Genomic DNA, 19567 nt, shown 5'->3' with positions numbered 1-19567 from the left:
ACCTACCTCTTCTTAGCAGCCGCAGCAAGCTACACCACCTCCTCCGCCGCTGCTGCCTGGCGGCCCTCGCTCCCGCCGGCGAGCATGGCGACCCACAAGCTTGTCCTCTGAGCACCCTCACCAACCAGCTCTCTCTACATCACGCTTGTAACCATGCTGCCTCCTACCAGCACCAGCACCAAGCTGCACTGTACATCCAATACAATATGTATACAGAGAGCACATTGTGAGTTTCCTTTCTCCATCCCATCCTGAGTGTGAACCCAAATATCACTAACCCCACAAATGGTGACCCCGGAGATTCGCACTCACACAGGATGGAGGAGAAACCGATCACTCTCCCAGTCTTCAAGCAACATGGAAGACTGGCTTATCCACACAGAAGCAGTTCTCATCGGCTCTACAACTACTGTCTCTACACCGCAGGTTAGACACCCTAGAGCAGCTCTGCGACTCTAAGCAGACAGCCGCTCCTCTTCCTGCCCCAAGCACCACGTCCTACCGACCCCAACACACCCGTCCTGTCTCAGACGCCGCCCCGGCCCAGCAGTACCCCCTGCCGCGGACCCACACACCCCTCTTTTCTCCCTCAGGTACTCCCCTGCTACTGTCCTGCACCCTGCTGCTGTCGTGGACCCAGCTGCTGTCACGAGCCCTCATCCGCTTCTGCTGACGCAGCCCCTGCTCCTGACCCAGACCCACACACCCCAGCAGGCGCATCTGACGACTCTGTACCTGTCGCGAGTGAAGCACAACATTCATCGCCTCCACACACCCTTTTTCTCCCTCTCTACTCCCACAGATGTTGTGTATCTAGACAGTTGTTTCCTCTAGCGGCCGGCTCATCCACGCCCTCGCCGTTATGGCTCACATGTGGCATGCACCGCCCGTTCTGCCTCACATGTGCCATGCAATCCTGTAGACAACAAGTCTCCTACACCGCCTGGAGGGAAGGAGGGAGTATTGTAGTGGATCCCTCCCCTACAAACGCTTTTGTCGCTGAGTAGCCGACCCCGCGAATTCCCCAGTGTATGCTTGTGGTCTAGGTCAACCAGCGCCGCCTTACGTGACGGAGGTCAACTACTAAGCCACTCCTACCTCCGCTATATAAGACCTGACCTCGTGGTGACCTACCTCTCTTCTTCTAGCTACAGCCGCAGCAAGCTACACCACCTCCTCCCCACCACTGCCTGGCGGCCCTCGCTCCCGCCGGCGAGCGTGGCGACCCACAAGTTGTCCTCCTCTGAGCACCCTCACCAACCAGCTCTCTCTACATCACGCTTGTAACTACGCTGCCACTTCCCAGTGTCACGATCCCACTACCCTTTATACTTGGGGAGTGAATCCTACCCCAAGTTATTAACAAATAAAGGAACAAATAGGGAACACGGCAATAATTATCCTCACCAAAAACCTACTCAACTAAATGTACTTGAAAAAGTAAGAACAGTTGAAATAAGTGAATCACAAAAGGGAAGATAATTAATTAATTCAATTTATGTTCTAAAGGGAGTAATGACTAGCAAACATGAATTTAAGGGAATAAGTAAGTGTATAATAAAATAAGAGTGATGCCGGAAGGGCGAAAATATGCTGTAAGGAGTTAGACCAAACAAATATTACTTAACATTACTATATTACACAAGACATACGAAATATATATATACAACAATCACTACAAAATGATTATCCCTACCAAACAGGAGATACCTTACCACCAGGATCCCTTCCTAGGCCTAACTAAACGTGTCACTAATACCTGATACCCCTAGGGCATTGCAGAAGACTGGATAAAGCACTAGACAAGGGTCAAGGCTAGAGAACGAATGGACACGTCTAACCTATGCCACGGGTTTTTCGCTACTGCCGAAGCGTGCCCACGCCGTGGAGGAGCGTCTCATATCACGTGATTCAGGACATTTGCTGGATATTTTATATAATTAATTAATATTACTCTTGAGTTGACTTAACAGAGTAAGACAATGATGCATATAAATAACATACATAAATATACAATTAACCTAAGTAACTAAGAACAATAATAATATAAGTACAATTAACAATTTATTAATAGCTTGTATGAAATGTAGGCGTGAACATATGCCTCACGCTATGCGAGTTCCCGAGCGCTACAGGCACGTGACACCAGCACCAAACTGCATTGTACATCCAATACAACATGTATACAGAGAGCACATTGTGAGTTTCCTTTCTCCATCTCATCCTGAGTGAACCAAACAAAACATACCCCACAGTACAACCTCGGTGCAGCCTCTTATATTTCGTAACATTGAATCTTAACAGCCATTCTTTCGACCACTCCTGAAGTTGACAGAGTTCGTTTAGTTCTTAATTTTCCCTAATATCTTGGCATCATCCACGAATATTTGTATGGCGGAGTGTACAGCTTTTGACATGTTTCTTGCGAAACAAACAAACAACAACGGGGCCAGTACACTCCCCTGGTGTGCCCTGCTTGTCGCGGGTACACACAACGAATTTATGCTATTAATCACCACACACTTCTTGTGCTCATGAAGAAAGTCTCGGATTTATTCTAGGATACTTCCCTGAATTCCGTATCTTTCCAATTTAAACTTAGCATTTCATGGGTATTTTTTAGAAAATCTTGGCAAATCCAAATCTCTATTGTTGATATTGCCACCATGTTCAAGGTTCTGATTCCAAACATCCAGCACCTTAAACAATTGCGGCAAGCAGGACTGTCCCAGCATAAACCCGTGCTGGTATTCCTTTACAAGGTTGTTTCGTAGTAGAGGTTTCATCATGGTATCTCGTATAATGCTATGTCTAGTACTTTACACACTGGTGGTCAAGCTCACCAGTTTTGAATTATTTATTGAGTAATAATCTCCCTATATGAATATGGGACTCACATATTTTATTTTCAAGTCACTGGGAACCTTTCGCTCATTTATGCATTTGCAGAACAGTATTTTAAAGAGCTCAGCAACCTCGATGCACAATTTTCTTAACACCACGTGATGCACGCTGTCAGGGTCAAGGTTCTTATGGACCTTTAGCTTGAACAATTTGTTCCTAATACACTCCTCTGAGAATGTAATATTTGTCAGCACTGTGTCAAGCTGTCTTTTCTCATTTGCAGGAAGATTGTTTGCATCCTCTCTTGTGAGCACTAAAGGAAAATAATATGCTTAATACTGTGTGATTCAGTAGATATCATTTATATCATTATACCAGCCTCATTGACAATTTTTGGAGGTAATATGAACACTTGAATGTGTTGCTGTCCCTTTATTCTGTGGCAGCTTGTAAGTGAGTGTGAGGTCGGACAAAGACGCCATTAAGGCAGGACTTTACATGCTGCCCTAAAAAAAATTAGAGGCTGATATAATGATACATGAGTGACTACACTATAATTTTAAATATAGTTAACCCAGATCTTAAGATTTGCATTTAAATGGGAGACATCCTGTTTGTTTTATAATAACATGTACAGTCACAATCCAAAGTTTCGACACCCCCCTGGCTGGGTGTTCGCCAGTGCCAGGGTTGAGGTAAGGCTGGGTGATCGGACGGCACTACTATGATGAGGTTCACATTCCACCACCACAACACTCTGAGACTCATAGCACACGAGCACAGGAAGGAACTTATTACGAACTTTGACATGGCATCAACTTGCATAACAAATGCATTCATAACATTGTTGCCATACATAACAATAACATGTTAAGATTGGAGCATGAAAAACTTTGCCCGGTCCCAAAACACTCGCTTGGAACCACTTGATGCGAGTCCTCGTATTACACATGAATCATCATGGCAGCATATTTCAAGGGTGGCCGGCGGCCGAATTTCGTCAAGAGGGAGTGAGCGGTCAGTCGACAAGGTGAGGCCAATGCATGCCTCACTCCTAACTTGCTATTGTTATGTGTGCCAATAATGTTATGAATTAAATTTTGTTATGCAAGTACATGTCATGTCAAAATTCGTATAAAATTCTTTCCATGCTCGTGTGCAGTGAGTCTCGGAGTGTTGTGATGGTGGAATGTCTGCGTCCGATCACCCAGCCTTACCTCAACCCTGGCCTTGGCGAACACCAAGCCAGGGGGGTGTCGAAACTTTGGATTATGACTGTACATCTAAATTTTGGCACAGTCTCTCTCTCCTGAACAAGTCTCCATCCTGAAAACACCTATGCACATCCATCCTAGTTCATCACTTCCATCCTGGGCCATCCAATCCTATCTCATCTCCACATTAAAGCTAAGTCCTTACAAGATAATTTAGGCCTACAGATGCTTAGGTAGGACAAAATATTTGTGAAGCCAAGAGTTAAACATTCCCTTTCCAAGGCAAAATTAATCTTCCCCAATTATACCTTTGTTTAAGAGTCTCTATGCTTCCTAACTCTCACCTTTCTCAATGTACATACATATACTGACTGAAGTTTATGTGTTGTAACGTTAGCCACTGGCGAATTCTTCTCGCGGATAGGTGCCAAATAATATGTAGTGTTCCTTAATCATATTTAGTTCACTGGTCATATAAACTACTGTTGATATTATTATTTAACACTTTTTAAGATTCATTACCAATGAAGAGTTATGAATCATATAAAAGTAAATTTGCTCTTTTATAGACAAGACTTGGGCCTTCCACTTGTGGTAAAGGTGAAGACAGGTATTGACCAGTACTACCAGTGGTTCATTCCTGGTGTACAGAGCTGGATCCACTTCACCAATCATCTAGCCCGTGAACAGGTGTGGGAGGCACTGCAGAGGGATAATTTTACTCCCATAGACCAACACAACAGCTTCAGCCACTCTTCATTAGAGACAACTGCCATCTTTCATAGTGTAAGTATGTGGGTTATTGTTCCATCATTATTTAAATACAATATGACCTCAGAAATCTGATTCTATAAGGACCCAATTAAGACATTGGATTTAAGAAAGACCATTCTGTAAAGGTAGTGTTGTGAAAACAAACAAGTCAAATACTTCACAAGTTTATTTGTACGAAGTTACAAGTGTAGTAGGACACTTGAAGAGTAGCACTAGAGTCATAGTGAGGCAGTGGTGGAGTCATAGGATACCTAGTGAGGCAGTGCTAGAGTCATAGTGAGGCAGTGCTAGAGTCATAGGACACCTAGTGAGGCAGTGGTGGAGTCATAGGACACCTAGTGAGGCAGTGGTGGAGTCATAGTGAGGCAGTGCTAGAGTCATAGGACACCTAGTGAGGCAGTGGTGGAGTCATAGGACACCTAGTGAGGCAGTGGTGGAGTCATAGTGAGGCATTGCTAGAGTCATAGGACACCCTGGTGGGGCAGTGGTGGAGTCATAGGACACCCTAGTGAGGCAGTGGTGGAGTCATAGTGAGGCAGTGCTAGAGTCATAGGACACCTGGTGAGTGGTGGAGTCATGGGACACCTGGTGAGGCAGTGGTGGAGTCATAGTGAGGGGCAGTGCTAGAGTCATAGGACACCTAGTGAGGCAGTGGTGGAGTCATGGGACACCAGTGGTGGAGTCATAGGAAACCTGGTGAGGCAGTGGTGGAGTCATAGAGTCATGGGACCTAGTGAGGGCAGTGGTGGGTCATAGGACACCTAGTGAGGCAGTGGTGGAGTCATAGGACACCTAGTGAGGCAGTGGTGGGGTCATAGGACACCCCCTAGGACACCCTAGTGGGGGCAGTGGTGGGGTCATGGGACACCTAGTGAGGCAGTGGTGGGGTCATAGGTGGTAGTGTAGGTGAGGCAGTGGTGGGGTCATGGGACACCTAGTGAGGCAGTGGTGGAGTCATAGGACACCTAGTGAGGCAGTGGTGGAGTCATAGGACACCTAGTGAGGCAGTGGTGGGGTCATAGGACACCTAGTGAGGCAGTGGTGGAGTCATAGGACACCTAGTGAGGCAGTGCTAGAGTCATAGGACACCTAGTGAGGCAGTGGTGGAGTCATAGGACACCTAGTGAGGCAGTGGTGGGGTCATAGGACACCTAGTGAGGCAGTGGTGGAGTCATAGGACACCTAGTGAGGCAGTGGTGGAGTCATAGGACTCTTGGAGTTTGAATGCCTTACAGTTGGTTTATTTTTTGTTTTGAATTTTATTGTACTGTTCAGAGTTAGTCGAGTAAAAAATCCGAGTACCCGGAGGAAAATCTGTGGTGTTTGGCAGGTTCACTCTACGTAAAATCCATCTCATGTGTGTACGGGCCAAGCAAGATCTGAACCCCTGGCACAGTATTGAGAGTTATGCATGTTACCGGTGTGTTTGTACTAGCCTTTACTGAGGGTGGCTGCCTGGGCACTGCTTTCCTAATGGTCCAACAGGCCTTCCGTGAATACCTCTTGTCACGGGATATAATCTATGGTTAATAATGTAATTTAGTGAAAGGAAATACCGAACTTTTTAAACACTCAAAAGTAAGATTACGCAAAAATGTTAACCATAAATTCCAATCGTGAACAAATTATGAATAATATATGTAATATAGTTACTAGGCCCGGAAATCATTTATGAAGGGTAATTAAGCAGATAGTAATTTTCTTATAATTATACTTAAAATTAATATTGTAAGTGCTTACAACACAGCTATCACTCGAAGTTGTTTGTTGATTTTCTATATGTTTGCTGTACTTATTGCTTTAATGATTTTAAGGATATTAAAAGAAACGACAACTTTATTATAATTTTCTCTATTTTTTAGGATTTTTTTTATTTACTCTATTCTACAATTTAAAATTCCTTGTAGGTGGGAAGGGCATGGAGGGAGTGGGAAATTACTGGGTAAAAGCGCGGCGAACACTGATGTTACGGCATTAAAATTACGCCTCTTGGTGCATTAACGTCATAATCATTTTCTCACCGTAGTCAGTCCGGCTTCACCTAATTCCCCTCCCGCCGTCTTTGTTCCTTCCTTTCCAACTGTATAAATTGTGTTCCATTACTCCTGATCCTTTTAATAAAATAATTGCGGATCTTTATTAAGTTTAGAATTACGTATCAAGGTTCTTTTGCTTACTTTCGTTGGGTCAGGGGGTTAGTTTGGTTGGGTTTCCATCTACCATCAAAAGTAAATCTGCGATTTGGTTAAAAACATTTGTAAACACTAATGGTATAATATTAAACATATATATGAGCACGATAATACAGAGAACCTACTAGAACCTTACCTAATAGGTTGGGTTTGTTAGGTCAGGTTCTACTAGGTTCTAGTAGGTTCAATGCATTGTCGTTTCCATTTCTGTTTAATATCATGCTGATAGTGTGTACCAAAAATTTAAACCAAATCGCACATTTCCTTCTGGTGATCGCTGTTTTGTAAACCGTACCATCAATATTTATAAACAAGTAAACACACCAAAAGTTACATAAAATTCACTGATAAATCACAGTAAAACAGAAAAATGAATAAGAGCACACTGATGGTCTCAATCGGAGTATTGCAAGTAACGTTTGGTAAGATCACTGGCCAAGGAAATAAATGTCGTGTCTAGTATAAGTATTGATTGGGAAAGTTCGCAGGTAGGACACACAATTACTACACTAAGTTTGTATCTAAGGCTATCACGTCCCTAGACTTAAGAGAATAATACACATAAGTGTGGCTTCGTGTAAGTTAGCTGGCCGTGATGAGACAGCAGAAAGCTCTGGTTGACACGTTGAAGAGGGAGAAGAGAGTTTCGAGAAATATGTCGCTCCGCAGCTGTGAAAGGCATTATATCAATTCGTATTGGGGCGTGATTGTTGTTACGTAATTTTTCAATTCTAAAATGTGATTGGTTACTGCAGTGGTATCAGCTGGTGTTCTGGAAACATATCGAAGCGCGGGGAAGACAAATAGTCCATGGATCAATTTGGCTTGTTTCTTGAGACTCGGGAAAGAATGGGCGGTGTTTGATCCGTGGTTACTTCAGTTATTGGGTTGACATCCCATCTCTGAGACCTTTTTCCTCTCAGTTCTTGGAAATTCTCTATCTTAACAATTTGTCAATCACGTATCATGTCCAAACCAACACATCTCCATGGACACACTCTAGACCTAGTTTTGTCTCTTAAATTAGATGTTGCAGTTGACCTGATCGATCCAACAGGCTCTGATCATGCTTTGGTTACTTTTGGTTCTATTGTCCCAAGACCCCCCCCCCCCCCACCCTTCTTACAGTAAAACAATTACTTTCGGGAAATAAAGAGACATTGACCAGACCATAATTGATGAGGAAGTCGATCATTCTTTGAACTGTTTTGTCCTCTGATGAGATGGTTAAATTACATAATGATATCTTCCAGTCCATTTCAGACCGTTATTGTCCAAAGGTCACGAAGGAAATTAAAGCACGAGATGACTCTTCATGGTATGACTCATCTTTAAGTTCTCTTCGTGAGGATCATTGAAGTGCTGAACGAGAGTGGTGTAGGAGGCGAACAGACCACACTAGATCAGAGTATATGACTGTGCACAGGGCTGTTGTTTGTTCAGTGTGGGTAGGCAAAGTTGAATACAACATAAGTAAAGTACAGTTGCCTCTTGTGACAGTGATCAGAAAAATTCGTATGCGGTTATGAATGGGCTGTTTGGCCAGAGGTCTGGAACTACTATGCCTTCTTCCACTTCAGATGCTCAGCTTGCCTCAGATTTTTCCTTGACTTTTTTTATGGCAATGATATCACATACAAGAAATGACCTTGAAGGTGTTTTTTTTATTTCGGAATTTTCAGTTGAATTTCAGCCGAGTTATGCCATAACCTCACTCTTTCAGCCGAGTTATGCCATAACCTCACTCTTTCAGCCGAGTTATGCCATAACCTCACTCTTTCAGCTTAGTTACGCCATAACCTTACTCTTTCAGCCGAGTTACGCCATAACCTCACTTTTCACCGCTTTGTCCTGTTGAGATGAACAACTCTCTGCGCTAAATCACCGACTCAAAGAAGACTTTATGTCGCGTAGATCCTATAAATGTGTCTAAGGTACCACTCGCTTACGAACATGCTGCAGACTTTCTTTGTAAGTCACAAATAAATGTTTTACAGGGGGCAATTTTGTGCTACCTGAGAAACAGGATTTATTGCGTCTACTTTTTAAGAAACCTGATCATGATACTGAAAATATGTCAAATTATCGTTTGGTCTTTAATCTCTCATTCTTATCAAAGATCACAGAGAGTCCTATGCTGAATCACTTACTTCCTCTGTTAAAGAGAGATGGAGTAAGCCCTCTGGTTCAGTCAGCCTATAGGAAGCATCATTCAACTGAAATTGCCTTATGTAAAATTCATAACAAGAAAGTCCTCCCTTCGGGTTTTGCTGGATCTCTCTGCAGCTTTTGACCTAGTAGATCATCATCTGTTACTTCAGGATCTTTGGTCGTTTGGTGTCTGTGAGAATGCACTCTCACTGCTTGAGTCTTATTTGTCAGACCAATCTCAATGTGTGATGGTTGGTAGAACCATTTCAGACCCGGTCCCTTTGCAGTTTGGAGTCCCACAGGATCACTTCTGTTTACAGTCTATACCAGTAGTCTTGCATCTCTGCTGGATACTCATGGTGTTGCCTACCATTTCTATGCTGATGATCAACAGCTTTGTGTAAAAATGATAAATGTTGAGGAGATAATGAAACCCTTGATGCCCGATATTAAGATTTGGATGACTAGGAAAAAAACTTCAACTGAATGACGGCAAAACGTAAATTATTGTCATCCAAGGAATTAGGAGGGGAGACGACACAGATGATTCTGGCTCTTTAAACTTTGGGGAAGTACAACTCAGTCCTGTCGAATCTATTTGTAATCTTGGAGTGAACTTTGACTCAAAACTGAATAATAAAGAACATATAAATTCAGTAATTAAGAGTTGCAACTTTCATATTGGAAATCTATATGTTGTTGAACAGTTTTGGATAGATAGTGTCTTGTGACACTATTACATTCACTTATTTTGTCTCGGGTTGACTATTGTAACTCTTTATGGTCTGTCTACAGTACCTAATTATTTACTGAAGAAAGTTAAACAGGGTTGTCAGGCTTAGTTTTGCTCTCCCACCGAGGACTTCCACTACCCCATTATTGATTTAATTACAGTGGCTTCTAGTTAAAGCTGGGATAGAGGTCAAACTCTGTCTAATGACTTTTAAGACACTAATGTTTGGTGAGCCCAAGTATTTGACCAACCTACTGACTATACATTCTGAAGTTATTTTGTGTAGTAGTGATGATCCTTCATGCCCTGAGGAGCCTGCCCGATCCTTTTCCTATACAGTACCCAGATTGTATAATTGGTTCCCTGCATCCATGAAGCAGCTGACTTAGTTTAAGAAACGACTTAAGACCTTTTTTTAAAGTTTATAATCCTTGACAGCTACAGTGATGGAGAATTACAGGGTTTAGGAAGAATCTAAACTTAGGGGTATATGAATGATATGGTCAAACTGTCACTTTTTGTGATAAAGAAATACTGTACTACAATAAAATGTAGCACTGTACAGCATTTATATTTATTCTCAAGTTTTTGACTTGGTAGTGTATCGGGCGCTAGTGAATTCCTTAGAAAAACTGACGCTTTTGAGAAACAAATGACCAGCTATCATTATTATATTATTATTATTATTATTATTATTATTATTATTATTATTATTATAATTATTATTATTATTAGAAATAATTTTGACGTAGATAAGACTTTAATGATGGAAAACAGGAACTTCAATAACTTTGCCTTATTATTTTTATTGATTGATTTATTTTTTTACAGGGATTAGCCCACCCGGGCACAGGTCACTGACCCACATCGGGGCCTGGGGGGCGAAAATGTAATAATAAAAATAATAATAATAAGAATGATGATAATGATGATAAAGAACCATAAAGAAATAAAAAAATAAAAAAAGATCAATATTGAGAAACAATGTATGTATGTTGTGTTGCCATAGTAAGAGAAACACTTGAGACCCTGCAATTGTGTGTAAATGAGGCAGAAAGTCAGATCAACAACCTGGGACTTGGTCATAATTTTCATGATGCCACATGGCAGCAGGATCTACCATTACATGTAGACAACACATTTTGCTTCCAATATCATCCCAGGCGGTAATACCTCCCTGTTTAGTAGCTGCCTACTACCTGCTACCTATGATGATGACCATCATATAATTTCTTGAGGGTGATATATACTAAATGAAACACACCCAGAAAACATTGCTGATGCAGTAGTTCTTCCATTCTAAAAATATGTTATTGGAAAAGTTACTTATGAAACTTTTAATCATCAAGTCAAATTTTAGTTTAAGGCCAGTACAGTATAGCCTTCCCAAATGATAGGAATCAGTTCTTATTTTAATTTTCACAGAACTATATTTATTTATATTAACTTTTGAAAGTTAAAAATAATGAATGAGATATTAAGGAAAATAAAATCACTGATGTACATAATCAATCAACTGTTTTAACCTCAAGTGTATACACATTTCAGTTGAAGGTGTGGTGGTACAAGCTGGCTTGGCCTGATCCAGATTCAAGTGTACAGTTCCTTCAAATAATGTTGGAAAACATGTATTCCCTCTGTATATATTATGTTGGTGCTCTGTGTGAGAGAGCAGATGATATGCTTGAGGAAACATCAAAGGGTTATCTCATTTGCCAAAAGGTAAGATGTGAAATAATTTACGGAATATTATTATTACTTTATTCACTTTTATTTCAACAAAAAGTTAACCTCAATAAAATAAAATTAATTCTTTGGTAGTTTTTAACATACAATTAACTGTTTCCATTCTTAGGTTTGTGTCGGAGCCCAGAATGTTGAACACATTCAAAAGGAAATGGAACGACTACTTGAAATCATTGGCTTTGACTCACAAGTTCATAAAATCTGCCAAGCTGGTGGCTCAAGCCTTGTTAGCCAAATACGAGCCAGTGTGGATACATTGTTTCTTAGCAAAGCAGATGACATGAAAGTCAAAAGCCAAGAGCTTAGGGATACAATCATTTATAAGGTATGAAAAACATGCTATAAAAGGTGAGTGAAAATATGATAATGTGTTACATCATGGGTGTTCAACATACAAACACGGATGGAGTGGTTAGAGGGCTGTTGGCAAAGAGTAATGGGGGCAGGGGAGAAGTTACAAATGGATAGTATGCTTCACTTGTTCTTTCTCTGAATTATACATTCCATCTACCAGTCTTTCTCTGCCCATTATCTCGGTGTGCTTAATATCAAATGTGTTTAATATCAAATTAATATTAAGTACTGTATAATTTACTGATTTTCTCTTTTTTTATAAGAGGTTAGTTTTGCGGTGCATTGATAAAATTCTCAAATATTTTTGTTTATTGTAGATTACATTGATTTTTGCAAGTGTGGTATTTATGCTTTGATTATGCTTTTTAATTCTGACAATTGTCATACAAAAAACATCATTATTTAATTCAACAGATGAAATCAACTATTGAAAAGTGTCTTGACGAAGCGTGTGAGTGTGGAAGCTCCTCACAGCTGTTGAAGGAGGTGCTCGACCCCTCCCTTAACATTCTTCACAATGGACTCGAAGATAACAAATTTCAAGATTACCTCTGGAGATTCTGGAAATTGATTTTGAAGATTTTTTGTACCAAAGTAGCTAATAATTCTAAGGTGTGTAAAACATTCTCTTACTGAACATATTACTTAATGAAATATTTTAATCAGCCAAAACCTTTCCATTCTTTATACAGTCGGGTTTACAGAGGTGAAAATATGGAACTTCTAATATTGTTAGAGAGCATATTATAGAACACTGTATAAAATATTACAAGAAATCCTGTAGTCAACATCTTCACACCTCAGTCTGGAGGTTTGGGCCATAATGATGTTACTCTTTGTTTCAGTGCGAGAGAGCGTATTATGAAACCCTGTATAAAATATTACAAGAAACATTCAACTTCTTTACACCTCAATCTGGAGGTTTGGATCACCATAAGGCTAAAAATGAAGGTACTGTATTTACCAATATCTCGCATACTTTTCCATAGCACTTTTGCCAAGTTGAGAAAATTAAAAAGATGTGGCATATTTTTATATTAAAATACTGAACACTTTATATATTAACCTTTACAATACAGTACACCCAATTTTTTTTTCTACAGAATACACTTCCCTTCTTAATCACCTTGAGATTATGAAGATGAATACAGATGCCCTCATTTCCCATTTCTACCACGAACGATGCAATGAACAACATGAAGAGTTACTCCCCAAGAAAGGTCTGCTTGTCATTAGAGTAAGAATATAAATATATTTGTTTTAATTATTCTTTGTTTAATATCAAATCATATGGTAACTGTACAGCATTTTGCTGCTCTACTCTCATAAATCCTCATAAGAGGCAGCCGCCAGACTGGTGCCTGCACTTCGGGGGGAGGGAATAAGATTTATCTTTTCTTTTATCTTTTCTTTAAACTTTATGTAATTTTCTAAGTGTACTTTAGTTTTCTGTTACGTTTCTTTCTGTTATCGACATTTTTCTATATTTTATTTTAAATTCCTTTAATTACTTTACTTCTTAGTTTCTTATGCTGTACAGATTCTCTTAGATACTATGTTCTGATCTTCGGCTTTCCTGGGAACCTCATGTTACTTTACAACCTTCAAGATTCGTGGTAGGCCTCACCACCCAGGTCTTATATCAGAATATAACAAAGCTAGCCTGTGAAATGCTTTGGTAGTATCATGGCGATGGCTAGGTTTGTGGGTTCAGTTGCATTTAATGGTACCAAGAAAGAGGGAGAAACAAAAGTAATACTACAGTGATAATGATAACCCAACATTCATTAAAGATTATATATTAAAATGAAGTTAGTTTTATGACTACTTTCAATAATGCCAAAAGACAAGGACCAGTCATTAATTGGCTGACTTTATACTGAAGACACTTTTATTTTTACTTTTACTCTTATCTTCTTTGCCTGTGATCGGCTCGTTAGCCGCTTGGGCAGTCGATCGCGTCTCTGTCATGCACTTTTGGCAAGTACTAGCTAGGCGTGCATTGGCTCCTGAATGTACCTGAACCCGCTCCAGTATTGGTCAAGTCTTGTCTTGAAAGAGCTCACACTCGGTGCCGTCACAACACTTTATGGCAGATTGTTCCAGGAGTTCACAACTCTCACTCCGAAACAGTTTGCCCTCACATTTTTCTGGCATTGTGGCTTCTTCAATCTCGAGGTGTGACCCCTTATGGGGTGGGCATCTGCCAGCTCTAGTTATGGACACTCGGCTGAGTAGTGTCCTCAGTTAAGTCACCCCTTGGCCTTTCCCATTTGTAGTATAAGCTAGACAGTTGCAGGCGCTCCAATCTCTGGATAACTGCATATCTCGGGGACCAGGCGGGGAAGCACCTGTCCATTCTTTTAGATAAAATATTCAGTATAATTTTAGGAAAAAATGGTGTGTCTAACTTTATTAGAACTGAATTTATAGATTCTGGTATTAACATTTCTTACATTTTTCATAAAATAATTGAGTCCCCGTCCTCATATTATGTCGGCATATTTTGTTTAAAAATCTTTTATTGAAATGGTATTGTGAAGCATTTATTCAGGATCATTATGGTATCAAATTCTCTCTCTAACACTGTTAGAACAGATATTCTTCGCTATAGTTAGGAGGTGGCGGTGAGGGTGGGACAGAGCGACTCTTGCTCCCTCAATTGACTGCTTTCTTGAAGGGTCAGTCCCTCTCCCTCCCTCTCACTCATTTATCTAACGCAATTAGAGCAGATGTTGTGAATAAAGTTTATTCAGTACACCCATTGGATGGCCGCAAATAGTGCTACTTAGTTTTCGTCTTTATTTAAGACATCTTCAGGTCATGAGACCACTAACCACCCACCCCACCTCCACCTAACATTGATCAGGTCAGGTCAGTAACATGAGACCACCAATGCTTGACCACACCTCCATCACAACATTATCTTACATATTTTCATAAAATAATTGAGTCCCCATCATCATTATGGTGTTTTTGTGACTGTGAAGTGAGCAGTGTAACTTTGAAAATGTCTGGCAAGCGTTTTGCTCACCATCTTTAAGGCCATGAAGAAGGCTACACCTCCAGTCCCCACTCTTCAGATTCCCCAAAGTCTATGTGGGACTCAGGTTGATGTCTCCACTCCACCTTAAGAGCCCCCTTAGCCTTGAAGAGGACATGTAATGACAACTAGACTTGTTCTTAATGATGTGGTGAGTGTTGTTTAACTGTGTAGTAGTGCTGGTAGTACGTTATTCTATGATTTTTTTTCTTCAGTGGTACATGTGGGTGTCTGATTAGCCAAGAACGTATCCTATTGAACCCCATATTATAATGAAACTGATTTACGATATTTTGACCTGCGATTGGGTTTTTAGGGACCCAACCCCATCGCAAATATTGGTTTACCTATATATATATCATAAAATCTATACTGTTTTGTGAAATAAATAGTCAAGCAGCTTTAGATTAATGCAATACTCACAAAGTTTTCTGTTAATTCATTGTTATAGTCATCTGAATATGTTGTTCTTACCCAATGCTTTTATAAATATGCGGCTTTGCTAGTGAGATTGTATAAATATGCGGCTTTGCTAGTGAGATTGTTCTAAACCACTTGATCCTTGGATGGTATATCACAAACACTTTCTCGCTTCACATCTGAGTAATGAAGAATTCTATTATTTGTCTCATCTTCAGTCATTGCATTTATTACAGACATTCTTCAAGGATTCAGACCATTTGGCTGTGAGGGTCATCATGGCACGGGATGTGGTGTTGAATGATCAAAATCCTGGTAATTTACCTCTGGAATATTTTGTTAAAGTGCAGCTCCACCCAAAAGTATGCTTCCCCAAATCTATAAAGTCAAGCACAAGAGTCATAAGAGAAGATCCAGCCACCTATGATGAAGAATTTGAATTGTAAGTTTCAGTTACATTACCACAGTCATGCATTTGATTACATTATAATTTAAACAGGATGCAAAGAAAAAATAATAATATGGAAATGGTGAGCAGAGAACAGATTAGGGTCTTCCCAGATGGTATGTGTTATGATTACTTAATAATTCAGCAACATAGTCAACCAGAAGTTTCACCAGCGTATACAAGGCAAAGTTTGCTCAAGATAATAGTATTTAATTAGATAGTCATCAATTTAGTATGGTAGAGGGTAGGTAAAACGAACAGTGACAGTTTTCCTATTATACGCAAAAACAACTTATTTTTAACAAAGAACCAGCAGGAGTACCAAGAAACCACATTAGTACAATAATGATTGACTTTAGTTATTATAAATTCCACTTGTGCTGGCGATGGTCATATGAATAACAAGTATATAAATGTTTGTAAAGTTTGTTTGTCTCGTCACTGGGGAAGGAGTAAACGTTTCCCAGTTAAGTTAGGGGAGCTGATATGAGCTGATATGTACTGTAGGTATGACACATGGAGGACTCGTAGGTAGACCCAGCTAAAACTTGCAGCTTAGTATAGATGACCAGACAGCCGAATATGTTGGTGGTTTTTAGAGTAGGCGAGGGAGGTGGGGGAGAGAGAGAGAGAGACCGGGTGAAAAACGTTCGGTGGACAACAGGTGGGAGGAAGTGAGTAGTAGGGGTAGACATAGGTGTCTTGGCTTAACACAGCATACCTGATTGTTAAAAGAACGTAAAAATGGAGGAAACTGCAGCTGGCATATTGGCAACTAGGCCACCCTGTTTACACCCAATCCCTATCGCTCATATATCTGTCCAACCTATGTTTGAAGCTATCCAGCGTATTCGAGTTAATGATGATGTTTGGTAACTTGATCCACTCATCCAATACTCTATTTCCAAACCAATGTTTACTTATCTCACGTTTAAATCTAAACAAAGGTGATATTATAAAGGTACTGAAACTATCCAACCAGGAGTGAACTCGTTGTGAGAGTATTATGTATTATACTGTTATGTTCATATTGTATTGTGTTATTACATTCTGAAATGTATGGAGAATCATTTTTGTTATTTTTGTTTGTCAATTGTTGAACTGCCCCCGTGGTTGTTAGGACCCGTGGTCCGCATTTTTTTTTTTTATTGGGCACTCCCCTACATTCTTGTGTAAGGTGAAGCGCAGAAGCGTTTACAGTGCCCAACAGGGAAGCATGCTAAGTTCATGCTTGCCTTTATGTCTCATGAGTTAAGGGCGTAGAAGCCTGAAGAGTCAATGGTTTATGTCATCAAGTTATTGGAAGCTCCAACAACCCCCTGAATACGAATTCGCAACTTTCGACTTACAACAGGTACCTACTTTACTGCTAGGTGAACAGGGACTAATGGGGGCTAGGAAGTATGTCCAAACAGCTTCCACCGGCCTGGGAATCGAACCCGTGACATCTTGCTTGCGAGGCAAGAGCGGTACCGCTTCTACCACCGGCCCCCCTCGTGGTCCATATTGTCAGCCGAGGTGTGGTGGCGCCAGTTGCCTGTCAGCCAGTGCAGTTGTACCCTGACCGGCATCGAGAGAGGATCATTTGTAACCTTGTCTATAAATCCAACTAGAACTCCCCGTTTACTTGATCTTGACTTCGTAACAATAGTTTTAAATTAGACAAATTTAGATTTAGGCGCGAAATAGGTAAACGTTGGTTTGGAAATTTAGTATTGGATGAATGGAACAAGTTACCAAACATCATCACTAACTCTAGTACGCTGGATAGCTTCAAACATAGGTTGGATGGATATATGAGCAATAGGGGTTGGGTGTAAATGGGATTGTCAGTATGGGCCAATAGGCCCACTGCAGTTTCCTCCATTCTTATGTTCGTATGTTAAATTTGTCCAATTTAAAACCATTGCTACGAGTTTGCTTCTGGTTGGATTGTTTGAGTACCTTTATCACCTTTGTTTAAGCTCTGTCTTCCATTTATATACCTCGATCACATCATCCCTCACTCTTCATCTCTCGAGGGAGTGCAAATTAAGATACTAAAATCTGTCTCTATACTCAAGGCTCCTAATGCCCGGGATTAATCTTGAAATTCTCCTCTGGGTACTTTCTAGGGATTCTATATCCATTCTGTAGTACTGTTGACCAGAGCTGAACCGCATAATCCAAGTAAGGTCTCACGCGCACAAAATATAGTTTTAGGATAACCTCGCTCGTCTTGTAACTTACACTCCTTTATATGAATCCAAGTACACTGTACTTTGTTAGCCTTGTATCGAACAAATACACATTCTTGTCTTGGTTTAAGATTCCTACTTAACATTACTCCTAAATATTTCTCACAGTTGGATTTCCTTATATCATCGATGTCTGGTTTCCCTATTTACATCTCCTAAACTATGTACTTTACTTTTGTCCTCATCAAATTTCATCTGCCATTTTTCAGACCACGCAAATTTTTTTTTTAAATTCCTGTAGTTTTGCGGAGTCCCCGTCAGATTTAATTATACGTCCTATTTTAGTGTCATCAGCAAATTTACTTATGTTGCTGTCTACGGCTATATCTATGTCATTTAAATCGAAGCAGACAAGCGCCAACGCCGGAAGAACGTTGCCACTGCCCCTTCCGCAGTAGATGGAGGCATCCACATGTGCAACGAATTTGAACGACGCTCTGGGACCCGTATCGGTCTCTTTAGTCACCTCAAAACTCACTAACGTAGGTGACATTCCTAATAACTCATATCATTGTATTATAGCTGGATGATCGTCATACTCGATTCCGAGTGACAGCAAAGTATCTATGTCATTTATATATAAATGAATAGTAATGGTCCAAGTACTGAGCATTGGGGAACTCAACAAGTGACGTTACCCCAATCGGATTTAGTGCCATTAATGCTTATTCACTGTTTCCTTTTCTGCAAACACGCTCCAATCCATTCGAAAACAGTTGAAAAGAATGTTAATAGATTTGTTAGACATGAACGCCTGCTTGTGAAGCCATGTTGGGAATCATTGATCCACTTGTGCTTCTCGAGGCGATTTCCAATAGAGTTTGAACGATTGCTTCCGGCACTTTGCCTACAATTGATGTTAAACTGATTGAACGGTAGTTAGAGGATAATGATTCATCTTCCTTACTAAGTCGCCAGGTCCTGATGAGATATTTGCCAGAATATTAAAGGAATGTAAGGAAGAACTTTGTATGCCCTTAACAAACTTGTTTAACATGTCATTAAAAACGGATGTATTAACAGAATCCTAGAGGATAGCGAATGTGATGCTGATTTTCAAGAAGGGAGATCGATCACTATCCTGCAACTACCATCCAATTAGTTCAACATCAATTATAGAAAAATTACTGGAAGCAATAATTTCAAACAATTCGAAATCACCTGGAGAAACAGAAATTGATTAATGATTCCCAGCATGGCTTCACAAGTGGGCGCTCATGTCTGGCAAATCTATTATCATTCTTTTCAACTGTTAATCAATCAGTGGATGACGGACATGATTATGATGTGGTTTACCTCGACTTTAGCAGAGCCTTCGACAGGCTCTACCACGAAAGACTAATACGTAGAGTGGAGGCTCATGGAATTAGAGGGGATATTCTAAACTGGATTAAGGCGTGGTTTACAGGAT

General features: G+C 40.4%; 1 protein-coding gene across 3 annotated transcripts in view; it reads left to right on the top strand.

Moving 5' to 3' along the window:
* Positions 1-19567, top strand: part of LOC121867220 (protein unc-13 homolog 4B-like) — a 205390-nt gene that overhangs the window by 164380 nt on the left and 21443 nt on the right. For 2 of the 3 annotated variants that reach the window (XM_042367065.1, XM_042367064.1), the window contains 7 exons: positions 4628-4844; positions 11457-11630; positions 11764-11979; positions 12423-12620; positions 12854-12959; positions 13112-13245; positions 15708-15913. In XM_042367065.1, the coding sequence (XP_042222999.1) occupies positions 4628-4844; positions 11457-11630; positions 11764-11979; positions 12423-12620; positions 12854-12959; positions 13112-13245; positions 15708-15913 (1251 nt within the window). The remainder of the gene's footprint in view (positions 1-4627; positions 4845-11456; positions 11631-11763; positions 11980-12422; positions 12621-12853; positions 12960-13111; positions 13246-15707; positions 15914-19567) is intronic. The other variant, XM_042367066.1, reaches the window with a different exon arrangement.

This window comes from Homarus americanus, unplaced genomic scaffold (genome assembly GCF_018991925.1).
Source record: "Homarus americanus isolate GMGI-L3 unplaced genomic scaffold, GMGI_Hamer_2.0 scaffold6317, whole genome shotgun sequence".
In the NCBI taxonomy this organism is placed as follows: Eukaryota; Metazoa; Arthropoda; class Malacostraca; order Decapoda; family Nephropidae; genus Homarus; species Homarus americanus.
This window is presented reverse-complemented; position numbering and strand designations above follow the sequence as displayed.